This window comes from Eriocheir sinensis, chromosome 41 (assembly GCF_024679095.1).
Source record: "Eriocheir sinensis breed Jianghai 21 chromosome 41, ASM2467909v1, whole genome shotgun sequence".
Classification (NCBI taxonomy): domain Eukaryota; kingdom Metazoa; phylum Arthropoda; class Malacostraca; order Decapoda; family Varunidae; genus Eriocheir; species Eriocheir sinensis.
The window spans coordinates 3,462,238-3,480,646 of record NC_066549.1 but is presented as its reverse complement, the minus strand read 5'-3'; the positions used below and the strand labels follow the sequence as shown (position 1 = coordinate 3,480,646).

The following is an 18,409-nucleotide window of genomic DNA, read 5'->3' as shown; positions in this document are numbered from 1 at the left end:
TTTGGATAACTATGAAATGAGGCGCAGGGAAGTTAAATGACATGACGGATGACCAATTACAATCAGCCTACCCTTCACCAGGAAGTCCAAACAGATAGACAGATGGACAGACAAACAAGCAGTTACACAGACAAACACAGGGTTGAGGATGGGTAACAGTGAGGATATAAATAACAAATGACGCACGGAGAAGGGAAATGGCATGACACGTGACCAATTACAGCCAGTCTTTTGCCGCTTCCATTTGCAACCCGTGTCATAATTAGAGGCTGGTGTCAACACTCCCCGGCCACCTACCCAAAACAGTCTCAGGGGCAAATGCGACGGAGATGAGCACCGAGGCCACGCGCAGCTATAGCGTATGCCACAAGCTTTACCTTAACCACCTGGCTGTCAGACGTCCAACCAAACTATATATTTTTCTCATTCTTCTTTACAGAGTCAGCTAACATCCCATTTATCTTTCATCCTCTCTAGTCTCGCTAAATCTTACTCATTCCTATTTTTCTCTTCTTCCTCCTCCTCTTCCTCCTTCTCCTCCTCGATTCGCCCTCTCCTGGTCTTCTTCCTTCCTTCCTTCCCTTTTTCCTTGGTCTTCCTCCATCTTTACTTCATCCCTTTTCCTCCTTCTCCTCCTCTTCCTCTTCCATACCTCATGCCTCGTCTGCCTCCTTCTACCTCCTCTTCTTCCTCTGTACCCCCTCCCAACCTTCCTCCATCCTCCTCCTCTTAATCTTCCTCTTCCTCCTTAGCCCAACCTCACCTCCTTCCTTCCTCTTCCTCCTCCTCTTAACTCTCCGCCCTGCCTCTTCCTCCTCCTCCTCACCCCCTTACCATCCTCCCCTGCTGCTCACTCACCCTCTTCCTTTCTCTTCCTGCCTCCTCACCCTGCTTCCTCCTCCTCCTCTTCACCCTCCACCTTCCTTCCTTCCTCTTCCTCCTCCTCGTCCTCCACCGTCGCCGAGCCAAGGCCGCGGAGATAAACACCTCGCCAACGCAATCCCGCGAGGAAAAATATTAAATAAGGAAGAATTCGCTGCGGCATTTTTCCTTAGCGTTGTGTGCTGAATATGATAATGATGGTGATGGTGATGATGTTGATGATGATAGTTGTAGGAATGAAAATGATTGTGAAAAAATAGTTGTAAAAATAATGATAATATACACACACACGCACACACACACGCACACACACACACACACACACACACACACACACACACACACACACACACACACGGTGATTTCCTGGTATCATATTTCTCCTTCACTGAATGAGAAAACAGTGGAAATATTTACTGAATTCTGAGATATTCGCATTAGCCCTTTCTAGGAGACAACATTTTGCACTTTGAGAATGGATATTTGTTTTTTTATATTTATTTTTTTGCTAGTGACGATACAGCAACCAGAAGAGAGGACTGAATCATCACACTATAATCACATGTATATTTCCATCTCTGTACATAAAGCATAGGAGTGATATCTGGCTATAAACTCTGATCAAGCTAATAAACAAATAAGGAACGATTCGCCATGATAAGAAAATCCCACGAAATATCTTAATAAACCTCAAACATCTCATTTTTATTCACCTTTTCCCTTTTTCGTTATTTACTTCTCCAGGATCAGTACTTAGCGGACCCTTTTTTTTGCGTTTGAGCGGCTTCCTTTACTGTAAAAAAAAATCATCTCTTTAGTCAGTCACTTCTTGAAAATACAGAGAGAGAGAGAGAGAGAGAGAGAGAGAGAGAGAGAGAGAGAGAGAGAGAGAGAGAGAGAGAGAGAGAGAGAGAGAGAGAGAGAGAGAGAGAGAGAGAGAGAGAGAGAGAGAGAGAGAGAGAGAGAGAGAGAGAGAGAGAGAGAGAGAGAGGCAGAAAGTTATGGGAACAGAAGACACACAGTGATAAAAGAGGAAAAAGCAAACAGGGAATATTAATGGAGGAAAATGTAGAGGGAATGAAGAGGACAATATGGAGGATAATACGAAGGGGGAGGAGGAGGAGGAGGAGAAGGAGGAGAAGAAGAAGGAGGCGACGGAGGAGGAAGACTAAAGCGAGAATGACGAGGAGAAGGAAAATAAAGAATACAAAAATAGGAAAGAGAAAGGAGAGATGTAAAATGAAGGGAAAGAGGACAAAGGAAGAAAAAAGAAACAGGAGGAGGAGGAAGAAGAGGAAGGGGAGGAAGATCAAAACGATGGCGAGGAGGAAAAAGAATGAAAGAAGTACAAAAAGAGTTAGGTGAGAGGAGAGGAGAAAAGTGAGGGGGAGGAGGACAAGGTAAAATAGGAGGAGGAGAACAGGGAGAAAGAAGAGGAGGAGGAGGACTAAAAACGACAGCGAGAAGGAGGAGGAAAATAAAGACTGGAAACATAATAAAGAGAAAAGAGAGGAATACAATTAAGTGTAGAAGGAAAAAAGAAAAAGAAATACAATAGGAGGAGGAAGAGGGGGGAGGGAAAGAGAAAAAAAATGACGAGAACGACGGCGAGGAGGAAAAAGAATGAAAGTAGTACAAAAAGAGTTAAGAGAGAGGAGAGGAGACAAACAACAGAGAAAAAACTAAAATGAACATGCCTGTCTGTCAGTGAGTCCGTCTGTCTGTTGGTCTGTCCGCCAATAACATCCAATTAATGAAATGCTGGGACCAAACTTTGAATTGAGGTTCGTATAAATAACAGACAACTGATGACATTTACTGGGATATGAGACGAGTACAAAAACAGTACCTATATTTTTTTCCCCATTCGATATTTCTTTCTCTCGATATAGGAAAAAAAAGAGATATTAGATAGTGATTGAATGAAAAAAATGCACTAATAGAAATCAACTTAATTCCTCGTATGCCTAAGAAATAAACTAAATTCCTTATATGCTTGAGAAGATAAAGAAGAGACAGTGATTGAACAAAAAATAAAATAATAATAATGATAGTGATTGAATGTATAAAATGCACTAATAGAAATCAACTTAATTCCTCGTATGGCTAAGAAATAAACTAAATTGCTTATATGCTTGAGAAGATACAGAAGAGACAGTGATTGAACAAAAAATAAAATAATAATAATGATAGGTAGTGATTAAATGTGTAAAATGCACTAATAGAGATCAACTTAATTCCTCGTATGCCTAAGAAATAAATTAAATTCCTTATATGCTTGAGAAGATAAAGAAGACACTGATTGAACAAAAAATATAATAATAATAATGATATATAGTGATTAAATGTGTAAAATGCACTAATAGAAAACAACTTAATTCCTCGTATGCTTAAGAAACAAACTAAACTCCTTATATGCTTGAGAAGATAAAGAAGAGACAGTGATTGAACAAAAAATAAAGTAATAATGATGATAAACTAAAACTAAGGGACAAAACACGAATAAAAACAAAACGAAACACTAATAGGCTCGTAGGAACTCACCCCAACCAAATCCGTCACACTAACTTATCTCCCAAACAGTTCCCGCTCCTCCTCCTCCTCACTCGCTCGCTCTTTCTTCTCCCTTCACGCACTAAATTTCTTACCTTTACCCTTCCAGCGACCACTTTTCTTCCCTCTAACTCTTTCTCTTAACCGCCCCAAACTCCCTCTAGTCTTTCTTTTCTTTCCCTCTCTGCACCCCCTTCCCCCGACTCCCCTTTCCTCTCTTCCCCTTCCTTCCCCCATTCGTTCCCTTCGCCTGCAGTCACTCAAACTCTTCACTTTAACAGCACAAACCTTCTCCTCCGCCTCTCCCTCTTTCTCTCTCTCTCTTCAACCAGCTAAACTTTCCCTTCCTATTTCACCTTTCCGTCTCACTCTCTCTTTGTCTCTCTGTAGCTGTCTCTTTCTCCTGCTGTCCCTGTCGCTGTTTCTGTTTCTGTGTCTGTCTGTCTGTTTCTCCCTTCCTCTTGGTCTTGGTCTTGGTTTTGCTCTCTCTTTCCCTCTCGCTCTCTCTTATTGCTTTCTTACACCCTCGAACGGAGCCTTGAAGCACTACCTCCAGTTATTTTTTCTCCGCCTTTTCCTCCTCCTCGTCCTTCTCCTTCGTCTCCACCGGCTCTTTACTCTTCTCCTCCTCTCCTCTCTCTCTCTCTCTCTCTCTCTCTCTCTCTCTCTCTCTCTCTCTCTCTCTCTCTCTCTCTCTCTCTCTCTCTCTCTCTCTCTCTCTCTCTCTCTCTCTCTCTCTCTCTCTCTCTCTCTCTCTCTCTCTCTCTCTCTCTCTCTCTCTCTCTCTCTCTCTCTCTCTCTCTCTCTCTGATATTTCTGTCATTCCTCTTCTTTCCTCGCTCCAGTCATTACCCCCTTTCCCCTCCTCCTCCTCCTCCTCCTCCTCTCTGTTCAGGCGACCGTGAATTAGTGTTGGAGGAGCTGGCACGAGACAGGGTTGAACCGAATGACCGAGGGGCGAGACTTCTTTTTTATCCTGTGTGCGTGTGTGTGTGTCTGTGTGTGTGTGTGTGTGTGTGTGTGTGTGTGTGTGTGTGTGTGTGTGTTTCTCTGTGTCTGTTTATGTGTGTGTTTGTGTATGTGCCTCTGTCTATCTAACTATCTGTCTATCTATCCATCTATCTATAATTCTGCTCTCATTGGCAGTATAGTAGGGATGGGTAGCAAGAGTAGTAGTCGTAGTAGTAGTAGTAGTAGTAGTAGTAGCAGTAGTAGTAGTAGTAATAAATATAGATGATGGAAATGGTGATAGTTGTGGTGGTCATAGAAGTAATAGTAGTAGTAGTGGTAGTGTTGGTGGTGTTGGTAAATTTATAAGTAGTGGATGCAGGGGCGGTGGTTATAATAATATAGGAATGGTGGTAATGTTGATGGTTGAGGTACTGTAGGAGCATATACGTTGAGGGACAAATGGTGGTGGTAGTCGAGGTGATGATGGATATACTGGAAGGGGTTTGGATAGAATAGTGGGGGTGAGGGAGGTTGTAGTGGTCGTGGGGGATGTGGGGGGATCTTACGGATGCTGGTGATGGGGGTGGTGGTAGCAAGGGGTGGTCGTGATAGTGGGGGTGAGGGGGGTTGTAGTGATAGTGGGGGATGGGGGGGGGATCTTAACGGATGCTGATGATGGGGGTGGTGTTAGTAAGGGTGGTCGTAAAGGGGAGATCTTATGAGTGGTGGTGAAGGGGATGTTGGTGCCAAAACTCAACACATAACACAAGCCGAATTGGCAGCCTGGAAACACGTCAGCCAGAACTTGACAGGACACGACCGGAGGATAAGGAAGTGGAGGAGGAGGAGTAGGAGGAGGGGACAAGTAGGAGGACGCGGTGGCAAAAGAAAAAGAGGACAGAGTAGAGAAAAAAAAGACGGTCGTGAAAGATGGAGAACTCGAGTTGGAGGAGAAAGAGGAAGAGGTAGTGAATTAGGATGAAGAGGAAGAAGATGAGGAGGAGGAGGTAGAAAAGTGAAAGGTAAACGGGAAACAAAAGATAAAGTATAAAGAAGGGTGCGTAGAGGAAAGAGCAGGAGGAGGAGGAGGAGGAGGAGGAGGAGGAGGAGGAAGGCGAGAGGAGGCAGACCATGGAGACGGAGAAGGAGGTGGAGGAGTGGAGAGAGGAGGGTATATCGTGATAGCAGAGAAGGAGGAGGAGAAGAGAAAAACTGTATAATTCGTGGAAGGGAAGGAGCAGGGGAGGAGGAGATGGTAACATGGATTTTAGAGAAGGGGGAAGTGGAGGAAGAAAAGTAGAAAAAGTACATACACTCTAAAGAGGGAGAGAGAGGAAAAATGGCAAAAGGAAATCAGAATCTCAATTATATATATGAAAAACAGTACGGGGAAAAAGGTTGAGCGTATTGAATAGTAGGGGAAAAAAGACAAGGGGAAGATGTAACAAATTTGAGAGAAGGGAGAGAAGGAAGAGAAGTACATACAACCTAAAGATGGAGAGAGAGATAAAAAAAAGGACAAAAGAAAACCAATATCCTAATTATGTCTACGAAAAAAATATGAGAAAGAAAGTAAAGTACATTGAAGAGGAAGACCGGGAGAGGTAAAATCACGCCACTAACGTCCTTTTATTTCCTCTTCCTACCCAGGCTGGACGAGAGGTGGTTGAGGCGAGGGAGAGAGAGGCACTGGGTTGACCCGGAGCTGGGATCGCGGGCCAACCTGGAAGTCGAGTCGTCGCCAGCGCTACTCCGCGTGTCCCGCCTCCACCTCGCAGACTCGGGCCTTTACAAGTGCCGGGTGGACTTCAAGCTGCAGCCCACCAAGACCACCCGAGTCAATCTCACCGTAGTGGGTAAGTGGTGTTGTCTGAATGTGTGATTGTGTTTGTGTGTCCTAACGTACGGTTCAGAAACTTGGCACATCGCAAATAATATAGACTCGAGATCTTTCGTGAGCTCATTATATAGTGTTATCTTTACGTAGATTCTATAGATCAGGCTAAGAAGTGCGCAAAGAGAATATGATAGTAATATGAAGAGACAGAGATAGTAACGTAGATTAAGAATTAGACAAATGTTGAACGTATTGCAATGACGATTTAGGATAGGAAAATTAACTGAGGCAAGTCATAGCATGCATATAAATAATAATAGATGGATAACCAAAGGAATGGCAACAGAGAAGCAGTAAAAGAAATTGAGGGCGAGAGTGAACCAGGAGAGCTGGAATTAGAGCTTCTGCCGGTGCAAGATGAAGTACACTATCATCAGACATAGGGGCAGAGTATTGGGAATGACATCTGTCCTGCAGTAGAGAAATAATGGATGATTCAATGTGTGTGTGTGTGTGTGTGTGTGTGTGTGTGTGTGTGTGTGTGTGTGTGTGTGTGTGTGTGTGTGTGTACAGGGGGTACGGGGGTGAACGCTCCCTTCGCCCAAGTGTCCCCTGCCTGCCTATCCATCTATCTAACTACTACCCATTCATCTATCATGCCCAATATTCTCAATCATCTTGCTCTCCTTCCTCTCGAAGCCTTCCCTCTCTACCACCCTCCCTCTCTCTCTCCCTTCTCCTCACACATTCATCATTCCCCCTCCTACTTCCCGCGTCCTGTTACCTCGATCATCTCCCTTCCTCCCTCCCTCCCTCTCTCCTTCCCTTCCTTCGTCCCTGCCACCCTTCCTTCCTTCCTTTCTTCTCTCCACCTTCATCACCTCCCTTCCTCCCTCCATCACACACACACACACACACACACACACACACACACACACACACACACACACACACACGCACACCACTCCCTGGCGCAACTGGTTAGAGCGCTGCGCTGCCAGGCTTCACGGCCTGACGGGGCGGCGGTTCAAGCCCGCTCAGGCCGGATTATTTCCGTTGACTAGGAGTGGTTACTGTCCCCCCTTGAGCAAGGGGGATGGGGTGTGTGGTGTGTGAGGTCCTGGCAGTACCCAGAGATCGACTTTAAAGAGCACTTGCTCATTTCGGGAGGGTACCTGCTGGCGATTACGCGTCCAACACGTGATCAGACCGTGGTGGTGAATTACACACAGAGTATACATGAATCTATTGAGTTTTATGATATAATGTAATAAAACACGGGACATACGCGCTTGATTCAATCCTGTAACAAAATACCAACAGGCTAGGACACACACACACACACACACACACACACACACACACACACACGGGGCTTGGGATTGACAGGGGTCAGTGGGCGCTACACGGCGGCTGTCTGCACAGGGGAGGGCGGCTCGGCAGGTGTCTCCCCCAAAACAGTTAACCGTGATTAATGAAAACACTGCCTGGGCCGCCGACGCCTACCCTTCCAGCCGCCTCTCAGCGTCCCTTCCGCCCCTTCCCCTCGCGCTCCAATCACTGGCCATGGTGTTCCTCCTCTCCCTGCCTCTCCCTAACACCCTTCCGGCGGTGGCGAAGCGCAAAACCTCACCCAAGAAAATAAAAGTGAAAAAACAGTGATTTGCAACGGACTTTCGCTTTGCAATATTTTCATGGAGTTTATTATGTAATGTAAGGGTGTCGTCATGATAAGTAAAGATCAAAATGTGAAACTCCATATTGTGTGGCGAGCTTGAAAGGTATAAATTAACTAAACATTGAAACTAGTAATGTATAGATGCTTGGTCGCCTCTGATACTATTCCTTATGTGTTCGGATCCTCTTTTGGCCGCTCATTACTTTTGTCTTTGTGGGAACAGCGATTAGCGGGCTTTTTTTTTTACTCCTTTTTTTGTTGCCCTTGAGCTGTTTCTTTACGTAGCTGTAAAAAAAAAAGTTATGGGCCTACACTAACTACAACGAAGGAGAATATAGATGATCAAAGAGTGTTACCTCGATTAAAAAAAAGTAAATTCATGTGCAAACACGCGAATCTTTATGCTCACTTAAGTCATATTAGAAAACTGTAGTTACAATGGACACACCGGTATTTTCCACGACTATTATTAAATTACTTATATTAATGGGTAAAATATGTATCCATGAAGTATGCTATCAACAAAGCTGACAGGTCAATTGCTTTTGCAAATACACTATTACGTGAAACAGTATGCGTCTGGAAAATGGTTTATGTGCACAAGATGGATTCAACACATTTTAGAATACCCTCCCAGACTAAAACCTTGCCAACATGCACTTACTTTGTCCTTGAGGGAACTGGGACACTATGGCAAGCTTGACTTAGTGGTGGAGGCGGAGACGTCTTGCCAGTGGGGTGGAAGGGACGGGAAGCCGCTCACAGACACAGACAGGTAACCTCCGAAGTACACCTGTTGACGTAAGCTGCTCACCACATCACAGCGTTTATCCCTGTTGACGCAAGCGGCTTAGCAGATCAATGGCGTTAAATCCGTAAAAAGAAGTGTTTATGGCATGAGAGTCCAGTTTCTACATTGGTTTGGTCCTCTCTTTGTGTAACGCTCTAATATGAGAGACTGACCAGCCCTAACACACCCAAACTGCCCTTGTCAATGATGTTGGTATGTGGCTGACGCAAGTTAAGAGGCACTTCAAACCCTTCCTGAGCCTCGGAACACACACGACACTCGCCCAAGGATAAATAGTCGATCAGTGTAAAAACATTTTCCTCTGATGCAATGTCGGTCACTGTCGCTCACTCTCATCCCTGATTCACTGCAGGTCTTGATGCTGGCGCGGCACAGCGGGGAGCGGGAGGGACTCCGAACCGTGCCCGAAGCCTTTGAGGCCGAACACACGCACGGATTCTCGTCCAGCGGTCAGCAGTGGTAAACGGATCTATAAACACTTTCACTTGATTAAATATATTAGCATGACTATTCACATTGAAGCAGAAGTAATATGAGTAACGGGCAAGCTTTTCCCAATCAAAGGACTGAGCGACTATTCTAATCCGCGACCCCCTGTACTGATGAGTGTACTGATGCTTGTTCCGAATCACTGAACTATTTTCCGTGTCATAAGCTCTGCCGAGATTAGTGTTCGCCCACTGACGCTCAAAGATTTCAATGGTGAGAGTTTATTCCAGTACGTAAACACACAACATATCGAAGTTTCCAAGCGCAAGGACCACTTCGAGTAATGAATCGCCATATATACCTTCCTAAGTGTCAATCATGCAGGAGACATACTTACTGTACATAGGGAGGTGCTGTGATATCGTAAACATCAAATCTAGTCAAACAGTTCCACAAGTAACCCCAACGAATGAACTAAAGGGGTGACAATTGACAACGCTTGATATTGTTACGTCATAGAGTGGGGAAAAGTATATCATAGGTGACTGTGTTTCCTTTTGTGCCCCTCAGTTGTCATTCTGATGCATCCTTCCTTCCCCTTCAGTGCCGCCAGAGAGCGTGCGTGTGCTGATGGGTGGGGCCAACGGAGGCGGCGGCGGCAGGGAGGTGAGCAGCGTGGTGGGACCTTACCACGAGGGTGACCTGCTGGTGCTGACCTGCGTGGCACAAGGAGGTAAGTTTCTCTCTCTCTCTCTCTCTCTCTCTCTCTCTCTCTCTCTCTCTCTCTCTCTCTCTCTCTCTCTCTCTCTCTCTCTCTCCATCTGTCTATCTATCTATCTATCTATCTTCTATTGTTCGTGTGTGTGCAATTCACATACTGTAATTTCCCTTACTTGTATCATCCTGGACTGAGATACAAGGTCGTGTGTCCCAGGCCTGAAAACCTTGATCTTTCACCATTGAGTTACTCTCCTTTGGCGGTGCTTGATCACTACCGCGGGGAACGGACATAATCCCCGACTGATGGCCGCGGCCCCATTCTCTGATGAGTGGACAGCGGCTCGGATGAAAGGAGACTGTCCACCTGTGTTTATTCCGCCCGGGAATTGAACCAAAACATCTTGATTGTAAGATATTTAGTAAACGCGCCTGGGAAACTGCTACAAAGCTCTGCTAGCGAGCGATATGTGTGTGTGGGTGTGGGGGTGTGGGGGGGGGGAGGTGGGAGGGGGAGTGTGCGCGAGTGTGAGTGTGTGTGTGTGTGTGTGTGTGTGTGTGTGAGTGTGAGTGTGTGTTAAGATAACTTTTATGGTATGTTCTCAAAAATTCTATCTATATGTGTGTGTGTGTGTGTGTGTGTGTGTGTGTGTGTGTGTGTGTGTGTGTGTGATCTTTCCCGGTGCAGTCCCGCCCTTATGCATTAAACAGTAGCAGTTGTATAAAATATTCATCTTCAGCACAAAGAGGAGATGACGCTCCTCTCGACAGAATTAGCTGAGGGGCGCAAGAAAGGAGTCAGTCTCAGAGGTAATTATCTCCTGCGTAAGGCTAAGGCTAAGACAGTGGTTTCGCAATTCAACTCGTACACATTAATATCTTCTTCAGTCCCGTGATATCTTATAATAGCAAATATAAATATGGCACGATATACGTATACGATAGAGGTTTATTAGAAAATACACGGAGGAGCGTTGCCAATGATTGTATGACTGGTAGAGAATGCAACAGGAGTAAGCTCAGAAAACCTCGCAGCCCCCCAAAAAGAAAAAAGATTAAGGCTTCGTTAGCTTTTTTTTTATCATTGTTTACTTAAATTTTGTAGTACCTTGTCTATCTTACATCGGATAAGCGCAAACACTGAAACACCAACGATTGCATGACTGGCAGAGAATGCAACACAAAAAAAAAGATTAGGGCTTCGTTAGCTTTTTTTTTTTTATTGCTTACTTAAATGTTGTAGTAATTTGTCTATCTTAAATCGGATAAGCACAAACACTGAAACACCAACGATTGCATGACTGGTAGAGAATGCAACATCCCCCCAAAAAAAGAAAAAAATAGGGCTTCGTTGGCTTCTTCTTTTTTCATTGCTTACTTAAATTTTGTAGTACGTCGTCTATCTTCAATCGGATGAGTACAAACGCTGAAACGTTATTGGGTGACGTGAAAATCTTACCATCAGTTTCATGGCTCAAGTTACCGCACAGTTATGGTATCAGTGAGGCTTTGCAAACATTTCAGAAAGACGGACTAAAAGATGTTGTAAGCTGGAACATTTCAAAGACCAAGAATGGGTTGTCCTTTTAACACGTAGATTCAGAGGCAACTACCGATAGAAGAATCCCGAGACATCAAGGCAGAAGAGAACATGGTGATATCAGTACTGTAGTTGAAGAGGTTGTGTGTGCTTGTAAGATTGAATAAACAGACACAGAAAAAAAGCAGTGACCTAGTGAACTTAAGTCAAAGCAACTGTAAAATCTGATTAGAAAGCGTTTGCAAGTTGGATGAAAACGAGAAATAAAGGGAATTAAGTAGCATAAATAGCATAGATAAATAGATAAATAAAATAGTAGGAGGCTAGAATCAAGCTGAAAGAACGACAAGAAAATCAAATGTCGAGGTATAATCAAGCTTCCGAGGTATAATCTCCTCCTGAAATTGACCTCTCTTTCGGCCACCTCTTTTGATTTTTTTTTTCGGAGCAGCGAGTAGCGGGCTTTTTTTTTATTATTGTTTCCTTTTTTTGTGCCCTTGAGCTGTCTCCTTTGTTGTTAAAATAAAATAGGAGATCTGAAACAATGTCAAAGATTCCAAGACCTCAAATGGCAGAGAAAGAGAGGGAGAGAAGACTCCATTAATATCTCAATGCCTTCCTGAATATCTGTCTTCGCTTTATCCTTCCACGGTTTTCTTACACACTCCATCCTCCGCACTTCCTCCAACTCTCCCTCACCTTGCTCTCTCCTCCAAAGTAACCCTAAATATGCGATAACTCTCGATTCATTTCTCTGCATCCTCAACAATACCAACGGCTTCATTACTCACCTCCTCCCTTACCTTTAAATTCAGCTTCCTTCTACCCACACCTTTCCCTCTTCCCTCCTCCTCCTCCACGCCTATACCTCCTCGCCTTTCATGTCTCTCTCCCTTTGAAGTTTAAATTTGTAAAGACACTGAAGGAGAGGGAGGGAGGCGGGGGAGAGAGGGAGAAAGGGAACGAGGATGGTATAACGAGGTGATGCATAAATGACGAAGGTAAAATTGATATATATGAGAGAGAGAGAGAGAGAGAGAGAGAGAGAGAGAGAGAGAGAGAGAGAGAGAGAGAGAGAGAGAGAGAGAGACCTGAGGTAATAAAATACGATTAGTGTTCCGCCCTCAGGCCAAGATAGCGAAAGACTTTCTTCCCGAAGGCAGTGATGGCTCTCTGAAAGCCCCCGTTGTCTCGTTCACATGTTATTGTTTCTTTAATACATTCATTTGACGTTAGTAGTAGCAGTTGCAGTAGTGGTAGTAGTAGTAACAGCAGTAGTAGTAGTAGTAGTAGTAGTAGTAATGTGATACGTGTAGAAATTAAATGAAAACTCGAAAGTTACATAAAGTGATTAACCTACAAAAGTTAATCCTAACTAAATAAAGCCCATCCCCTTGATGTCTAACTAAACAAGGTTATAACTTACCAGAATGTTTGCAGTTCCATCCCGTTAATAGAGGATGCGGTGGGCCAGCCTTTCTCTAATCATCTAATGCATTTCTTCCTTCCCCGACTTTGATTTTTCATGAGGGTCGTGTCAAGACGCCTTTACTTCTGTGTCACTCTTTACCGGCATATTCTCGCGCGCAAGGTAGTTGGATCAGCGTGATTGCAATGTTATTATGTGTTGCTCAGCCGTTGGCCTTTCTCTATTTCCGTGTAAAGAATATCTCGGCTGGTGCATATTTTTTTTTTTTGTTTACAGAAAAGGAGACAGTTCAAGGGCGTGAAAAAAAAGAAAACAATAATGAAGAACAAGCCCGCTACTTACTGCTCCTGAAATATAATTGTTAAACTGTACTGGGTGAAATATAATTTTGTTCACTAGGACATCTAAAATATTCAAAGCTTCCACACCTCTCACCTCTGCATTTTCAACACAAATTGAAATTACACACATTGCAGCCGAGAAAATACAGAAGCCAAACGTTTTAATTATTCGCGTCAGAATCTAAATCCCACAGATTATCTTACAATAGGCTGGGATTCATATCTTCATCACTTGAATAACGTTATGATAATATTTACATTACGATTGTTTTGTAGCAAACTCTTTACCACACCACACTCCAACAGTGGATTTGTCGACACACAACTTTTATTCTATTTTTACTGGCTGATTCTCCTCTAACTCCCTAAAATGAACGTACATTGTAAGCAAGCTATGGTAACAGTAGCGTCAGACTCCGTCCACTGTTGGGGCAATTTGGTATACTACTATTTTTTATGAGTCAGTGAGCGTTAGGGGGAATGAGGTGGCATGACCATTTGGAAAGAATGGGAAGGACAAAACTAAGTATACTGAAAGGGCTTAACGTCTCAGTGGCTGGAAGTCAGAGCAAAACAGTTGATGATAGAAATATTTTGTGACAGTATAAGACATGAGACACCGAAATACTGTTGTGTGAGTAAAAGACGGGGGAGTTGAAGAGTGGTTATTATCTTTTGGTAAGAGAGGGCAATTACACATCATCCTTAAGTAAAGGTCACAAAAGATCCCAAAGTGACGGCTCCATCTGCCCGTTATGCACAGCGGTGGGGGGGGGAGGGGGAAATGTCAACGGGCATAGCTGATTGCTGTGTCGGGACTGATAATTGCTGGCACTAAATCTTCGGTAATTTTAATCGTGCCACCCCGCCATAAACCATCCGCCGTGATTAACATAACTGACAGGAGCAATTATCCCGGGAGGCTTCGGTGCTGAAGATCCCGTCCCTCAGCTTCCCAGACTCCGCTGAAGCTGATGTGTTGCGTTACCAGCCAAAGATGTATAGCTCGTGTATCCTGCCCAGCCTCACACGCTGTTCAGAATCTAACTGGCGCCTCAAAAAGATCGATAGAAAAGGCAAAGAAGTGAGTCAACAAAGAGAAATGGTGAGAGACTGCGTATGAGCTGGCGATATATGAAGGTGCATCGTGGATTAGGGAACGGAAAGTGATTAAAAATGCATACTGGCGATAACAAGTATGAAATAAATAGTATTTTCAACGTCATTTGCGTAGAACTAATAGGAAATGGGTAAACATATTAGCATAGTGACACCTCATAAATCGTGTCAGCCTGGGTCGACAGATAAACAGGTAATAAAATTCCAGCCTTTGTTTGTATAAGAAGAAAGAAATTTACAAGGAGGTAGAGAACGTTGGGAAAGACCTCTGTCCAACTATCGACTAATAGCGGCTGCCGATTATCATACTTAGTTATCATGACCAGAAAGAGCTTGTTGCTGAAACATAGCCGCCGCTCAATGGCTTTAGAAACCAGTTTGATTTTATTACACTAAAATCCTGAATTGCAAGCACGAGTTTTGAAGTTTAAAAATACCTGAAAAAAATTACAACACTGGTACAAAGTTGCCACGGTGTGAAGTTTCAGGAAAAGGAAGGAATTCACTTAATTATCGCCGCTGTGACGCTCTTGCCGTACTCATTTTTGGGGATGAACTGAAAATAGATTATAGCCCAGGGGCTTATAATTATCAGGTATGTCAGGAAAAATATCCCTGGAAAAATGAGCGAAGGTATTTGGAAATGATTCAACGTCACAGTAAAAAAAAAGGTTATCTATTATTTTTTTTTCATGTACTGGGTAATTTCACAACGGGGCGTAACACAAACACCAGGAGGCTGTTGCATCACCCACCACTTGAAGTCACTCCTGGGAATCCTCCTGAGCAAGGCTTCAAGCAGGCCCCTTTCCCATCATAAATGCCTCCCAAGGGATCCATGCAGGGAGTTGCTCAAACTACGAGCTTTAGGGTGCCCCGTTGGCCTCTTTCACACAGGATTGTCTCTTATTACAGATACGACCCGGTGATCAGAAGGGTTATTGTAGATGCATCTCAGCTAAGACATGGACACACGCGACTGAAGGATTCAAGACTTTGTCCTGCACAGTCTCGTGGAGAAATAGTCGATTTAACAAAGTCATTCCATAGTGTATTCACTCAACTGTATCGTATAAAAATAAGTCAAGCTTGTAACTCCCGAATCTGAATGCCTTTTGTTTTCACCTTTTTGTTATTCACCATTAGCGTCAGCTTACCATCACCCAGGAGGAGGGCCACAACCACTGACTGGATCCTGGTACCCATATACTGGTGGATAGACAGAGGCACTGGTATAAGATGACTGTCCATCCGTCTCACCTCCGTTCGGGAAACGATCCCGTGATTTCTCTAACCCTTGCACCACGGAGCACCGAATCGCTCACACCCCGGAGTGCAGGACAGAGCCCTTGTCCAACACCCGGGACCCACTCACTGCTGGGTGGACGGAGTAAAGGCGGCCAGTAATCAAGGAGGCAGCCCATCCGTCTCCACCACACACAGGAAGCGAACCCGACACCCTTTGATTGTGAGCCGAGTATTCTAACCACTGCACTGTGTAGCTCCATTGCACTATATATATGGCCGGACACATTGCACTCGCCTACCCCACTACCTCCCGCTTTCATTTGTAGTAGTAGTAGAAGTATTAGTAGTCTTAGTAAAATTAGTAGTAGTTTGGGGAGGCAGTGGCTGAGTGGTTGGCGTGCCAGCTCCGCAGAAGGACGCGGGTTGGAGTCCCGCCTGCCTCCACAAAATGGGATTTTTCAGTCGCCGCCAAGTGGCCTAAGACTACCCACATGCTGAAGACCACCTGTCAAGCCAGACTCTTAGACTCTCTCTCTAAAAAGAGGGGATCAAAGATTAGCTCTGGGGGGGCAGCATGATTCAAGCATGATGGCGCCACTATAAACACTAGCCAGCGCCATAACGGGCATCTGGCCCCTACAAGAAAGCCTACCGGTGCCATAGGCTGAGACGGAGAATAAAGTAGTAGCAATAGTAGTAGTAGTAGTAGTAGTAATAATAGTAATAGTAATAGTAGTAGTAGTAGTAGTAGTAGTAGTAGTAATAGTAATAGTAGTAGTAGTAGTAGTTGTTGTTGTATAGTGGTGATAACGACATCAGCCGCTCACTAATTACTGGAAACACCTGCCTCTTTGTTAGTCAATGAAAGCAATCACTTGAGGCTGATTAGCGAGCACAATCTCTCGCACCCAGCACCAGTTTCTTCAATGGCTGCCCGGTCCGGTCAGTGGAGGGCGTGGGTTAAGCCTCGCGATCGGATTGACGGGTATTGATTGCCGCGGCTTGCATGGCGACTGCTTGTAAAACTCTGCCACTTAATTACTCTGCCAAAGGCTACAATTATGAACGATTACTTGATAGTGAAATGGCCCTATATTGATTGTTGTGAATTTGTGATGGTTAAGGCCATGCTTCATCTTCCTTATTGCTTCGTATTATTATTAGTAGTAGTAGTATTAGTAGTAGTAGCAGTAGTAGTAGTAGTAGTAGTAGTAGTAGTATCATCATCATTATCTTCATGTCATTTCCATTTTTCCCTCATCATCATCATCTTCATCATCGCCATCTGTGGTACGGTCGGGTGACAGGCAGGTTCACCAGTAAACAAGCGCAGGCAAGCTATGTGAAAGCCGCACACAGCCAGGTGACTGAGTGGAGCGCGCGCCTCGTCTGCTCCCCGGCCGGCACCTCCATACATCCGCCGCCCACCGCGCCTAGCAACACACACAACGAAGAGCTTCACGCCCGGCCCTTGACACGCTGACACGCGCCGCAACGTTTCCGGCACGGACGGGGAAACACGTGCAGTAAAAATAACGCAGTCAGTCAGAGAAAAAATATGAATACAAAAAATAAGTTGTCTATATTTTTGAGCGTCAAGTAGCACTACCAGTCCGTCAGTCTGGTATTGATTCAGACTCCTCGTTGATAAAAAGGAATATGGGTTTCACTTTGTGTCTGGAAATATCTATTTGTCCAGCTCTCTGCCTCTCACTCTGTCACTACTTAAACAATATGCATTTTATTTCATTTCTGGAAACACATATGACTGTATATGGCGGAGCGGTGGCTGAGTGGTTAGCGTACCGGCGCCGCGTCCAGGAGAGCGCGGGCTCGAGTCCTGCCCGCCGCCACAGCTGGGATTTTTCAGTCACCTCCGAGTGGCTCACATGCTGTCCTGAAGACCACCTGTCAACCCAGACTCTAGATTCTCTCTCTAAAGAGAAGCTCAAAGATGAGCTATAGGGAGTGGCATGAGCCAAGCAAGATGGCACCACTATAAACACTTGCCTGCGCCATAACGGGGTGGGGGCGACCATCAGGCCCCACCAAGAAAGCCTACCGGTGCCACAGGCCGAAACATATATATATATATATATATATATATATATATATATATATATATATATATATATATATATATATATATATATATTATGCTCTCGTTGACCAAAAAAAAATGCCTTTTACTCTGCCATGAAATCACTCCATCTATCTATCTGTCGTATGCCAGTTGGTAAAATACTATTCATTAACTTCGACCTGATAACACCTGGCTATCTATTGAATGTTCACAGATGAAAAAAATATGCCTCACTCCGTCGCAGTGAACCAATTTCTCTCTGTATAGCTATTAATCTATCTGTCTATCTGTCTATCTATCAATCTGTGTATCTACCTGTCTGCGTATATTTATTTATATCATCTATTTATATATTTATCAATCAGTCAAATCATGTCTTTCTTTCTCTTTCTTTCTTTTCTCTTTTTCCCTCTTCCATCCTTTCTTTCTTTCTGCTGTTACTGTCGCTCACCACAAAGGGCACAACGCATAATGGCTCCGCGGCACGAAAACACACACGCCGGAAAACAAACACGAACTTTTGGCCGCCACAGAAACAGCGAGTGATGTCACGAAAGCAATTTGTGGCGCGTGTGTGTGTGTGTGTGTGTGTGTGTGTGTGTGTGTGTAAAGGTCATGGGTCAGGCGGGCACGCGGTAGACGGCCCATAGCGTGCTGGAGCTGACAGCTGACCAGACGTGTGTGGAGGATTACCCCGCCGTTATGATGAGCGGCTTGACAGGAATGGCGCATCAGTGGTGGTGGAGGTGCTTGTGATGGCGGTGATGATGGCTAGGATGACGATGATGGAG

The 18,409-nt window shown here is 44.5% G+C and overlaps 1 protein-coding gene across 1 annotated transcript in view; it reads left to right on the top strand.

Moving 5' to 3' along the window:
* LOC127009513 (hemicentin-1-like) overlaps positions 1 to 18,409 on the top strand; it is a 216,806-nt gene that overhangs the window by 135,575 nt on the left and 62,822 nt on the right. Inside the window, exons 3-4 of the mRNA XM_050882629.1 lie at positions 6,037 to 6,242; positions 9,746 to 9,874. Of these exons, the coding sequence (XP_050738586.1) occupies positions 6,037 to 6,242; positions 9,746 to 9,874 (335 nt within the window). The remainder of the gene's footprint in view (positions 1 to 6,036; positions 6,243 to 9,745; positions 9,875 to 18,409) is intronic.